The 13,466-nt window shown below is 52.5% G+C and overlaps 1 protein-coding gene across 1 annotated transcript in view; it reads right to left on the bottom strand.

Moving 5' to 3' along the window:
* The window catches only part of IREB2 (iron responsive element binding protein 2), a 60,263-nt gene extending 47,297 nt beyond the window's left edge, over positions 1-12,966 (bottom strand). Inside the window, exons 1-2 of the mRNA XM_062206371.1 lie at positions 12,872-12,966; positions 11,327-11,416 (exon numbers count right to left, since the gene is read on the bottom strand). Of these exons, the coding sequence (XP_062062355.1) occupies positions 11,327-11,416; positions 12,872-12,890 (109 nt within the window). The 5' untranslated portion in view covers positions 12,891-12,966. The remainder of the gene's footprint in view (positions 1-11,326; positions 11,417-12,871) is intronic.
* Between the last annotated feature and the right edge of the window lie 500 nt (positions 12,967-13,466).

Genomic DNA, 13,466 nt, shown 5'->3' with positions numbered 1-13,466 from the left:
GGCCAGTGCTGTGGCACAGCAGATTAAAGCCTTGGCCTGCAGCGCCAGCATTCCACATGGGTGCCCGTTCGAGTCCTGGCTGCCCCATTTCAGCTCCCTGTAATGAGTCTCGGAAAGCAGCAGAGGACGAACCAAGTGTGGGCCCTGCACCTGCATGGGAGACGCTGAAGAAGCTCCTGGCTCCTGGCTCTGGATCAGCTCAGCTCCGGCCACTGCGGCCATTTGTGGAGTGAACCAGCGGATGAAGACCTCTCTCTCTGTGTCCTTACCTCTCTCTGTAAATCTTTCAAATAAATATTAAAAAAAAAAAAAAGTCCTTTCATTTTTAAAAAATAACTGTGAATTATATTTTGCCTATACTGTAAGTTGTTCTTTCCAAGTGTATAATTTAATGAATCTTTAGTAACTGCACCGAGTCATGCAAACAGCACCATCCATCAGTTTGAGAGCATTTCCATCATCCAAAAAGATCCCACATCCCGGGAAACCACACATCTACTCGTGCCATTTCTGGCGATTGGGTGACACCACACAAGGTCTCGCTGGCTAGCTTTTCTCACCGAGCACGCTCCTGTAGCATCTGCAGTCAGCATCTCTGCTGCGCAGTACGCCGTCACGTGCCACGTGTGGCCCATCCAATCACCCACTGAAGGGCGTCCGGGCTTCTTCCAGTTTCCAGCTATCACGAATGCTGCTGCGAAGATCTGTCTGCAAACCTCTGTGTGGACGAGTGTTTCCACGTGCTGGGCCATGTGGTAAATCTATGTTTAACAGGTTTTAAGAAACTGCCTGTCTTCCAAATTGGCAGCATTTTACATTCCTACCAGCAATGTTCAGGTTACGTTTCTCCATGCACACCCCAGCACTTGTTATTTCCCACCACACCCATTCTTGTGCTGTTCAGTGGGGTGAGGAGGAGGAAGAGAAACAAACTAGTCATCAGCCCATGGCAACCGGGGTCAGCACAGACAGACACACGCTGAAAACGTCTGCTGGGTCTCCACTGCTCACCAGATCTGTCCTTTGCTCCTCTTACCTGCTTATTTCTCCACACTCCCCAACAATTCATTCATGCCTTCCTCCACTCTCCCTAAAAGCTAACAGTTCCTGCCTACCTGGCCTTGCCCTCGACCCACAAGCCCCGGGACCCACCCTTCCCGGGCGGAGAAGGGAAGAACAGGACGCCTCCTACTGCTGCAGCCCACTCCCAGGCAGTCAGCACCCAGTCCCGTCCTCTCTCCTTTCTTATTTACTTTTTAAAACAACCCTTCAACTGGAAGCTTCCCAACAACATTTAAACAGCTTCTAGTCTTGGTTTAACAAAATTAAAGTTTCCAACAACTGCTTTCTTCGAATTCTCCACCAAGTTTTTCTTTAAAGAATTATCTTTGTTGCTGGTGCCTACTTTTCCACCTTCCATTCACTCCCTCAGCCCACACCCATCTCATGTCCAGCTGCAGCAGGGGTGGGAACCTTCTGCCTGCCAAGGGCCATGTGGATATTTATAGCATCATTCATGGGCCATAAAAAATTGTCAACTTAAAATTAGCCTGCTGTAGATTGACTGAATTCTGAGCCCTGCCTGCGGCAGCCTTGACCAGACACAATGATTTTGTGGGCTCTACATGGCCCGACGTTCTCCACCTGACAGTCCTGATCTCCCCTCAGCAACGCTGCACAGGATGAACAATGGCCTCCTGGGAACATTATCTACTGGCTTCCACAATGCCTGGAAGACAATGTCCCATGTCTCCCATCCCCCATTTCTGCATGACGCAAGAACAGACGTAACGCCTGCCTCTGTTCTAGCCTTTTCCTTAAAGGACGTCTAGGCACAGCCTTGGAGGGAAGACGTCTCCCTCTGGAGCAAAGGGCAGACATGCTCACTGCCCGTGACGGAATGTGTGTACCGGAGTTCCCCGGCCCTCTTCCATACCGCCCTGCAGAACCCGGAGCCTGGGAGAGCAACACAACTACTGATACTGAGGGCACTGCTGAGCTTTGGATAAACACTGTCCGTCATCTGACACGCGAGTGGCCAGACCCCCTGCCCACATCTGTGGAACTGTCAGGGTAACGTGCAGACCTGCGAGGACGGTGAGGGTTAAGACCCTTTACAGCTCTCACACCCGCTAGCCTCCACTCCTCCCCTGATCTTACATGCAGGAGTTGCTTAGGATTCCTACCCAGGCTCCCGCTTTTCTCATTCTATACTGTCTCCCATAGGGGCTTAGCTGCTCCCACATCTATCTCAATACCACAGTCCCCCTAGCCCCCGATGGAAAAAAAAAAAAAGCCTCTTGAACATATACTGACATGTCCCCAAATTCCTGAGTACCCTAAGGTGAATTCTGGATGTCCTCGCTGCCCTGTTCCTATCTCCACCTGCGCAGATGCTCACGCCAGCCGCTGGACACCACCCTCATCACCTCTCACAGCCCTGCCTGCCTACGTGTATCACCACCATCACACCTCCTCTCGTCCAGGTTCTCCAGGTCATCCTCCCACTCCCATGACTCGTCCTGAACCTGTGGTTTTCCAAGTGTGGCCCCAGGACTCCTGGAGGACCCTAAAACCCTTTCAGCGACCCTTCTGCGGTCAACTGAGATCATTTGTTCATTCCCACCATTCTGGTTCAGAACCAATGGTGTAAAACTGCTGGTGTCATAGCATCACTTACAGGATCACACTTCTGAAATGAGCTGGTACAGTAACTCGTGGAAGGGCCAGCAGACGGTTCAGGCTCTGCGACAGTCGCTGAGCTCTGCGTCTCGGGTGGAGGCAGCCAGGGAAAGGCCCCCCCGGTTTCCCGCTACTCCAGGCTGAACGGCTCCCTCTGCACCAGGCAGTACAGTGCACCTCTCAGTACACAGGTCACAAGCTGCAGGCCTACGCACGTTTTGTTTCTTCTGCAGACTTTTAACATTTTCAAGTTTGACTGCCAACATTTAAAACCCAGAAATTTTTCACATGAAAATACCAATCTCTGCAGGGCTGGTGCTGTGGCATAGTGGGTAAAGCTACCACCTGCAATGTGTCCCAGCTGCCTCACTCTCAATCCTGCCAGTGGCCTGGAAAAAGCAGCGAAAGATAAACCAAGTGTTCGCAGGTGGGAGACCCAGATGAAGCTCCTGGTTCCTGGTTTCAGTCTAGCCCAGCCCTGATCATTGTGGCCTTCTGGGGTAGTGAACCAGTGGGTGGAAGATCGATTTCTCTTTCTGTCTCCCCCACAGTCTCTATAACTTTTTCAAAATAAATAAATAAATTTAAAAGAAACCACAAAGCTCTGGCTTCAAGATAAAAACCTGGTGGGTAATTTTACCAGCACCTCACCCTTTATAAAGGGCACATGTTCCCTACCCAGGCCATCCACTTGTTCCAACTGCCTCTCTGGCTCTGGAAGCACCAGCTTGCAACCTGTGTTGTGACAAGCAGGAGATGTGGAATCAGATTTCTGCGATCTTGGTCAAGTGGATATTCTAAGTATTTAGAACTGGATACAGTAAACAATACATACAAGCAGTTTATTACTGCCATTATTAAGGTGGGAAACAGAGGAGTACATGCGGGTGCCGGTTTCTATTTTAAATCATAAGATAAGGATCTAAAACTGTTTCCTCCCATAAAAGATATGTCTTAACCCTAGGGAAATCACTTAAGACTCGTACCCTCACTGTGTCTGCATATAGTAAACTTAAAACTACCCTGCCTGTTCACCAAGAAGCAAGGAAAAAGAGTTCTGTCTTTGCAAAAATGGAAAATTCCAGGTTGAAACAGTAGATGAAGGAACCACCCCCGGGGAGTATCAACATTAACAGCTGGTAAGCTTTAGACAACACTGAGAGAGACCACCAGACCACAGGGAGGAACATTCAGGACTGGAGTCACAGTGTGCTGGGCCTGTGAAGTCCCACAGAGACGGTGGTCTTGGGAGTCCATTCTGGAAAGAGAGGGCTAGGACCAACAGTGAGCAGCAGTACCTGTAGGGGAAACATGAAAATCCTGCTCAAGACCAGGGCCCCAGGGAAAAGATTAGGAATCTGTTCTAGAAAGCCTTCTTGGAGCTGGCACTGTGGCGTAGCGGGTTAAGCTGCCAGCAGTATCCCATATGAGCCCTGGTTCAAGTCCCAGCTGCTCCACTTTCCATTCAGCTAATGGCCTGGAAAAAGCAGTGAGATAGCCCAACTACTTGGACCCCTGCCACCCATGGGGATGAAGCTCCTGGTTCCTGGTTTCAGCCTGGTTCAGCCCTGGCTGTTGCAGCCATCTGGGGAATGAAGCAGCAGATGGAAGATCACTCTCCCTGTCTGTAACTCTTACTTTCAAATAAATAAATAAATCTGGGGGAAAAAAAAAAAAAGAGGGAAGTGGGCGTCAGGCAGGTGGAATACAGCATGTAACTTTATTACAGGGCTAAGGAAACCCTTAAAAATAAAACTTTTTAAAAAGCCTGCAACCCCACCTGACTCGGCAACAGGATGAACTCATGCCCACACCTCACCATAGTCAGGTTACTATCTGGGGCCAGCGCTGCACTGGAGTTGGCTGATCCTCCACCTGCAGTGGCGGCATCCCATATGGGCGCCAGCTGGTGTCCCGGCTGTTCCTCTCCCCATCCAGCTCTCTGCTACGGCCTGGGAGAGCAGCAGAAGATGGCCCAAGTGCTTGGGCCTCTGTACCCACGTGGGAGACCCAGAAGAAGCTCCTGGCTTCCGACTGGCCCAGCTCCGGCCATTTGGGGAGTGAACCACGGATGGAAGATCCTTCCTTCTGACTCTCCCCCTCTCTGTCTGTAACTCTGCCTCTCAAATAATTAAATAAAATCTTAAAAAAAAAAAAAAATAAGATACTATCTCTTTCTTACCAGAACCAGGCTAGGAAGGGCTGATTTCCAACATGGAAACTGACCTTGTTTTTTTTTTTTTGCCTTTTAAAAAAACATTGCCATTCAGAGAGTCTAAATCAGAAAACGTAACAGAGATTTCTCTCTAAGGTTTTTTTTTTTTTCACTAAGTTTGAAAAAAAGAAAAACAATGTCTATTACTGAAGAAAGTGCAGAAGCACACACGCATGAACTCCAAAAAGTTCATGGAAAACGGCGCTAAGATGCCCATATCCCATGTCCGCGTGCCTGCTTCACGTCACTGCCGCTTTGCTTCCAATCCAGCTTCCTGCTAGTCTGCACCCAGAGGGACAGCAGTATGTGGGTCCCTGCCACTCACGTGAAACACCCAGACTGAATTCTGGGCTCCTGGCTTCAGCCCGGACCGACTGGCTGTCGTGCTGTCTCTAGCTCTCTGCCTTTCAAATAAGATGAAAATAAATAAAAATAAAAGGTGAAAAAAATCTTTACGCACAAAAAGCTAAGCTGATTTCAATACAAAATAGTTTTGAAGACCATGAACAATTTTTTCATAACATGCATTTTCAAGAGCTTTTTATTTTTTAAAGATTTTAGTTCTTTATCTGAGAAGTAGAGCCACAGACAGTGAGAGGGAAAGACGAGAGAAGTCTTCCATCTGCTGGCTCACTCCCCAAATGGCCATATGGCCACAATGGCCGGAGCTGGGCCGATCCAAAGCCAGGATTCTAGGTCTCCCACAGGGGTTCGGGGGCGCAAAGCCATCTTCCACTGCTTTCCCAGGCCATAGCAGAGAGCTGGATCGGAAGAGGAGCAGCCAGGACTAGAACCAGTGCCCATATGGGATGCCGGCATCGCAGGCGGAGGATTCACCTACTGCGTCCCCTTTCATGAACTTTTTAAGGACTCCTCATTACGTGTGTATTTCAAAATCCTTCTCACCAAAATTTTTAGTTCAGTTCTCAGGTCCAAGTCCTGACTCTCATCAGTCAATTCAGACCCAGGGAGGCAGGGGTGATGGCTCCAGTAACTGGGGTCCCTTGGACTGAGTTCCTGACTCCTGGTCCCAGCCCTAGCCATCACAAGCATTTGGAGAGGAAATCAGAGGTAAGTGAGCTTGCTGTGTTTCCCTAATAATAAATTAAAAAAAAAAAAAAAAAGTGTATGATGGAGGTGTAGGAAACAGCACATCTTCAACCCAACAATTCTGTACAAGATGAGCTTCCACAGAAAAATCAGCAAAGGGGCTGGTGCTATGGCGTAGCAGGTAAAGCCACCGCCTGCAGTGCCAGCATCCCATATGGGTGCCAGTCCCGCTGTTCCACCTCTGATCCAGCTCTGCTGTGGCCTGGGAAAGCAGTGGAAGATGGCCCAAGTCCTTGGGCCCCTGCACCCGCGTGGGAGACCTGGAAGAAGCTCCTGGCTCCTGGCTTTGGTTTGGCGCAGCTCTAGCTGTTGCAGTCATCTGGGGAGTGAACCACTGGATGGAAGACTTTTCTTTCTCTCTGCCTCTCCTTTTCTCTCCCTCTCTCTTTGCCTCTCTGTAATTCTACCTTTCAAATAAATAAATAAATAAATATTTTTTTTTAAGAATCAGCACTTATAGCTGCTTTATTTATAAATAAAATAAACACTCAAAGGTCTGTTAACTAAACCATGATGCATTCATACAACAGCACTGTGCAGCCGTGAGAAGGCCGCAGAGGCGCAGGTACCCCTTTCCACCTGAACTCACGCCCCTCACTCAGAAACCAAACAGATACCGATGGCAAGGGACACCTGTATTCAATGACACGGAAAGATGTGCATGATACAGCAGGTGGGAAGAAGAGGCTACGGAACAATGTACACTGTGTTTTTGCTGAAAGCAGCACATTTATATTTTTTGCATATACACATACAAATGGGGCTTCCTGTGGTGTCTGGTGTTCTTGACTTTTCATGATTGTCACAAACAAGAAGAACTCTAAAGAATGCACACACAGATCGCCTTTCAAAGACACGAAGCCCTGGCTCTACTGAAGACTGAGGGGCACTGCGGCTGCACAAGCCAGCAGGCAGGAACAAGGAAAGGGTGCGTGAGATGACCAAGAGCCCCAATGAAAGTCCCACTGCCAACAGCTACTCCCAGCCTGAAATAAATGCCCCCTCCAGCCAGGCCCCGCCTGCACCATCCTCCTCCTCACTCTCACCTTCACTCCCACTCCCCACACGGACTGGCTGCCTCATGCCCGCTGTCTGACACAATTCAAGGCTCCACTCCTCAGAAAGCAGCCTAACTACTCCAGCCAACAGGGATGTCTCCCCCTCCCTGCACACAGGCGTGCTTTCCCATTCAGAGACCTGCAACTGAGTCACTCCAAGTCTCTGTTGCTGGTCAACACCAGAGTGCCTGACCTCCCCGGAGTGAGACCACCGAAGATGGAAGCGTCACCAGTGTCTGCGTGCCCACGTGTATAAAGGCAACCGGGCCCAAACCTGGGACGCACAGAGAAAGCGGCAGTAAGCAGCAGCGCTCCCGTGCCCGTGCTGTACTCATGAGATAAGGGAAGTAGGGAAGCACATCAGTCAGCAAGGCAGATGGCCCAGGCCAGCTCACTCACCACCGTGCCGGCTCACTCACCACCGTGCCCCGCCTCCTCTCTTTCCCTCTCTCCTGTAAAAGCTGTAATGCTAAAACCCTTCCTATTCTAGGCTTCCTTAAGGTAAGAGTGGCCCCTGACATTTTGGCCCAAGAGCCAAAAGCCTGTGTGTAGGGATTTTCTTCTTTTGCTTTCCAGCTTCTTGGAACAAGAATACAACGCCTGGAGGTGCAACCAAAAGAATCAAAGCGGGGTCAGTGTTGTGCAGGGGGCAAAGCCTCCACCTGCAACGCCAGCATCCCACGCGGGGGCCAGTTCAAGTCCCAGCTGCTCCCCTTCGGATCCAGCTCCCTGCTCATGTGCCTAGGAGAGCAGCAGCAGATGGCTCGAGTGCTTGGGCCTCTGTCACCCACATGGGAGACACAGATGGAGTTCCAGGCTCCTGGCTTTGGCCTGGTCGAGCCCCAGCTATTGCGGTTATTTGGGGAGTGAACCAGCAGATGGAAGACCTGAATCCCCTCTCTCTGTAACTGTGCCTTTCCAGTGCTTTTAAGTCCTGGCACTGCAAGCGCTCTTGTTCTACAGTTAGCCCGGAGCTCACACAGTGGTTCTTAACTGTCTGTCCTCCCCGACATAAACAAGGGACGGCACGCACTCTTCATTCATCACTCCCTAATAAAGTGATGAGTAATTACTTGTCATGACTCTCGACCTGGCAGGCGTCAGGATGCGGCGGCCCTGAGTCCTGGTGACTGCCGAAGCAAGGGCCCCTCTGTGCACACTCCATCGGGTCTCCATGACCAACAAGGTTCTGTTCTGACACTGAACAAACAAAATACTCTGTACCCAAGGTGCTCCTTTCTTTTAAAAGTCCATTCTTCTTTGGAAATTTTTTTCCCTTTTAAGAAATGACTAAGGCAATTTTTCATAAACTCTCACAATACACACTCTATGAAGAAAACCATGGTATTGATCCCAATACAAATTTATTTTAAAGGCATTTATGCTTACAAGCATCCCACGATTCCATTCAGCATGGCTGTAAAGACTCGGGCAACTCTCGATTTTGGTTATCTACGCATGTACTCTCAAAGTCATATACAGGGCAGCTGTAGCACAGCAAGCCAGGCCTCTGCTCGGGACACACGATTCCACACGGGATGCCTGGTTCCAGTCCTGGCTCCTCCATGTCTCAGACACAGCCTGCTAATGTACCTCAGAGCCAGATGAGTCCTGCCACCCATGTGAGATACCCCAGACAGAGCTCCTGGCTCTGGCCTAGCCCAACTCCGGGTGTTGCAGACACCTTGGGGGGATGAACTAGTGGATGGAAATTATCTCTGTCACTCTCCCTTTCAAATAAGTAAATTTATCTTTAAAGGGGGAGGGGGGAGGCAGCGCTGTGGTGTAGCAGGTACAGCTGCCGCCTGCAGTGCTGGCATCCCATATGGGTGCCAGTTCAAGTCCTGGCTGTTCCACTTCAGATCCAGCTCTCTGGTATGGCCTGGGAAAGCAGTAGAAGATGGCCCAAGTCCTTGGGCCCCTGCACCCGCATGGGAGACCCAGAAGAAGCTCCTGGTTCCTGGCTTCAGATAGGCGCAGCTCTGACCTTTGCAGCCATCCGGGAAGTGAACCAGCAGACAGAAGACCTCTCTCTCTCTCTCTCTCTGCCTCTCTGTAACTCTGCCTTTTAAATAAATTAATTAATTTAAAAAAAAAAAAAAAAAAAGCAAAAAAGCCAGCACTGTGGTACAGCACAGTAAGCTGCCACTCACGATGCCTGCAGGCCATAGTGCAGTGCTGGTTCGAGTCCTGGCTACTCTGCTTCCAATCCAGCAGAAGATAGTGAGGTACCCCTGCCACCCACGTGGGAGACCAGAAGGGAGTTCCTGGCTGCTGGCTTCAGCTTGGCCCAGATGCTGGGTGCTGCAATCATTTGGGGAGTGAACCAGCAGATCAAAGATCTCCTTCTCCCTCTCACACTTTCAAATAAATAAACCTTAAAAAATGTTAAGTACAGATGCCCATGCCAGCTTATTTTCTTTAGAGATACTTAACTTTCACAGAATTAGTCCCTACCTTCCTATGCACCTCATAGTTGTTCTTCATCCCCTGCACTTGGCACATACAGGCCACTCATCAAGTAGGTGCACCGCCACAAGAGCTCCATAGAAATTATCTACTTACCCCCTCACACACTCTTCTCATATGGCGAAAGGAAATAAAAGGTCTTTCTTGTTTGCCATCAGTTTCATTGTTCCCTTTTCAGAATTAATGTAAACTCCTCACCACTGAAGGAATAAAATAAATGTAGAACTCACAAGGCGCCGAAGACCAAGCTCTCTTAACCGGCATGGCTGGCAAACCACCGCAACTACCATGCAAGGTACAGCAGACCGCTCGTGTTTTAAATGGCACCCTGACTCTACGACAGACGTCAGGTACGCCACGATACCGAAACCTCGCAAAACACCTGCACACGGCAGCTATTTATCCAAAATCTACAGGAAAATTACAAGAACGATCCTCTTATTTAATGCAAGAAGGAGAACAACCAAAACCTCGAGACTACAGGGAAGCTCCCTCCAGGGCCCTGCAGGAGATCTGGTGCCTGTCTTTCATGCAGTTCTCACAGGGAAGCTCGCAGAGAGTAACCTTCACTCTGACACAGTCTTCCCCTCACTGCCCCGAGTGAGACAGTTTCTCAACTATCACTAAACTCAACTCGCATCCAGCAGCCCGGAGGGCGGCCAAGTTCAGCTTCCTGAGGCCACGGAGCCAGGTGCATGTAGGTGTCTGCTGCACGAGGGGGGCGGGTCCTGGAGAGCCACACAGATCACCGGGCGCTGCTGTCGATTCCAAGCCAAAGAACAGCACGAGGAATACTTGGGGCACCGACCATGTGACAAAGCAAGACACATGAACTGCTGTGGAGTAACATCAGTCAGGCTTTCTAAGAACAAAACAAGGGCCAGCGCTGTGGCAGGGCGGGTAAAAATAAGCCAGCATCCCATATGGGCACCAGTTCGTGTCCCAGCTGCTCCACTTCCCATCCAGCTCTCTGCTATGGCCTGGGAAAGCAGAAGATGGCCCAGGTCCTTGGGCCCCTGCACCCACATGGGAGACCCAGAAGAAGCTCCTGGCTTCGGATTGGCCCAGTTCCGGCCATTGTGGCCAATTGGGGAGTGAACCAGTGGACGGAAGACCTTTCTCTCTCTCTCTGCCTCTCAAATAAATAAATAAATCATTAAAAAAAAAAAAAAAAAAAAAAGATCCAGAAGATCCAGCTACCATGCAAAGATAAACTGTAAATATTAAAAAACAAAGCCAAACAACACCAAACATACAGGACAGGTGACTGGCGCAGCAGGTGCGATTTTGCCTGGGTTTGAGTCCTGCTCTGCTCCTGACTCCAGCTCCCTGCCAATGCGCACCCCAGGAGGCAGCAGGTGCAGCTCAAGTAGCTGGGTCCCTGCCACCCACGTGGAAGGGCTGGACTGAGTTCCTAGCTCCTGGCCCAGCCCTGGCCGTTGCAGACCTGGGGAATGAACCAGCAGATGGGAGACCTCGCTGTCTCTCTTTTCATCTCTCTGCCTTTCGAATGAACAAAACTTTAAAAAGCAAAACAAAACCAAAAACTGCAACAGTAGTTTCTTCAGGGGAAAATACTTACTGCTTAATCAATGTAGATTTTTGAATAAGTCACAGGCTTTCTTCTTTCTCCAACAAAAACCACCCCAAGAGGAGCTTTTTAGCGATAAATGTGGGTGTACCTCTTACAACAGGGTGGACGGAAATTTAAAACCTTTTCAGCTCGGCTAGACAAATGCATTTTAGTTATCAAAAACTAAACAAATTTAAAAAAAATGTAAAGCGACATTACCATACTTGGTGCCTCCAAGCTTGGGTACATTGAAGAACTTCTTATGTGAACTACCACTTAACGTTTCAATAAGGTACTCAAAGGCAGATCCTGCAGGGGAGAAAAATCACGTGTTCATTAAACAGCTTCGCACTGAACACAGCTACGACTAGTTTATTCAAAGTAAAAACGGCGTGATCCGAGAGAATTCTCTGCAATGTCTCTGCTGGGTTTGCGCTGTCCAGTGAGGCAGCCACTGGCCACACGTGGCTACTGAGCGCTGGCCGTGTGGCGGCAGTGACTTAATCGTAATTAAGCCGACAGGTCGCCCCGGCCCACCCTATCGGACAGTCCCAGATCACTCACTTCTGCAATGTACTGCAAAGCCCTGGAAAAGGACACGGCTTACAAGACGCCTGAGCGAGCTGGGGAGAGGCGGGTCTAGCAAGTTCCCTAAGTACAGGCAGAATAACGAGAAAACTTCGCGATGACATTAGAAATTTAAAAAAAAAAAAATCCGAAAGTCAAAAGACAGTTACAGAGCATTCAAACACAGTAAAAACCGAAAACCCAGGCACAACAAAAACTAAGACCGCACTAGGTCCGAAGACAAAGGGCAACACAACACCCAGGCAAACGGCGCGGTCTCCGTGGGGCCGGGGGCCGGGCTGGGGGTGGGGGTGGGAGGCGGCCTCCCGCGCCCCAGCTTCTACACGCTCGTGGGGGGCCGTGGCCGGGAGCCCGAGGCTGCAAAGCGCCCCCAGGTCTCTTGTGCACGCTCCCGGCGGTGGGCGGGCGCGACCCCCGGGACGGCCGGGGCCGCCGTCCAAAACGAGAAGCGGCCGGCCCAGGCCACTTTCAGAATGAGCAGCGTCTTCTCGGTTTTTTTCGGCCTTTTTTTTTTTGCGGGGGGAGGGGGGTTGAGAGGGTGGGCGGGGGACGAGACCTCGGCCTTGACCGCCCCTCGCCGGGCTCCCAAGGCACACGGGGGAGGGAGCGGCTCAAGAGCGACCGCGGAACGAACGGGCGAGCCGCGGGAGACCCGGCCCCCGGCTCCGGCCCCGGTCCCCGCCCCGGACCCCGACCCCGGCCCCCGGCCCTCGAACCAGGCCCCCGGGACTCGAACCCGGCCCCCGGGGCCCCCGGCCCCGGCCCCCGCGGTTCTCCCGACCCCCGCCCCCGGCCCCCGCCCCCCCGGTTCTCCCGACCCCCGGCCCCGGCCCCCCGGTTCTCCCGATCCCCCGGTTCTCCCGATCCCCGGCCCCGGCCCCCGCCTCCCCGAAGCCCATGGCGGGAAGACGGCGGCTGCTCCCCGCTCCAGGGGTCACTGCCCAGCGCCGGGAGCTGCGAGTCCAGGCCGGCGGCCTCAAGGGCGGCCCTGCTTGGGAGCGGCAGGGCGTGAGGGGCGAGCAGGCCCGGGGCCGCGGCCTCGACACCCGAGGCCTCGAGGGGAGCCCAAGCCGAGCGCCAGCGCCTCGGACGCCGGCCGACAGCAGCCAGGGGGCCCGGCGGCCGGGCAGCGCGCGCCTGCAGCAGCCAGACCGCGTCCGGCGGCCCGCAACTGACCTGCGCGTGGGGCGTCCATCGCCGGAGACCATATTCTCCCCGCGGGGAGGGGGCCGGCGGGGGAAGGCTGGGGGGGGAAGGCCGGGCGGGGAAGAGGGGGAGGAAGACAGGCGGACTCGGTAAGGGAGGAAGGAAGGAAGCTGTGTCGCGCGCAAACACCGCGAGAGCCGCGGAGACAGCCCCGGGTCTGCGCTCGCGGGATTTGGCGCCGAACTCCCGCGAGATCTTCCGACGGGGAAACAAAGAAAGAGCAGGGGGCGGGGCTACGCGGAAGGCGATTCGGGGCGCAGCCGCGGCTGTTCTCGCGAGCGTGGGCGGGGCGCGGGGGAGAGGCTGTGGCGTTGGCGTCACTAGCGTGGCCCTCGTAGCGACCCGTTGCTGGGCCGTAGCTTGCAGTGTCCATGTTGGGGGGTTCCCGGGTGGGGCTGTGGGGGCGGGTTCCTGCTGGGGGTCTTCGGGAACGGGGCGGGAAGCAGAATTCGGGGAGCGGTCGCGGGAAACCGCTCAGGAAGCGGATCGTGCAGACGTTAGCCGCGGGCAGCCCCACGCGCGGCCTGGAGAGCGCGGGGCCGGGCCGCGGGCGGGTGGGTGCTTT

Source organism: Lepus europaeus, chromosome 11 (genome assembly GCF_033115175.1).
Source record: "Lepus europaeus isolate LE1 chromosome 11, mLepTim1.pri, whole genome shotgun sequence".
In the NCBI taxonomy this organism is placed as follows: Eukaryota; Metazoa; Chordata; class Mammalia; order Lagomorpha; family Leporidae; genus Lepus; species Lepus europaeus.
Note: the sequence above shows the minus strand (reverse complement) of the source record. Positions and strands in the feature narration are given on the sequence as shown.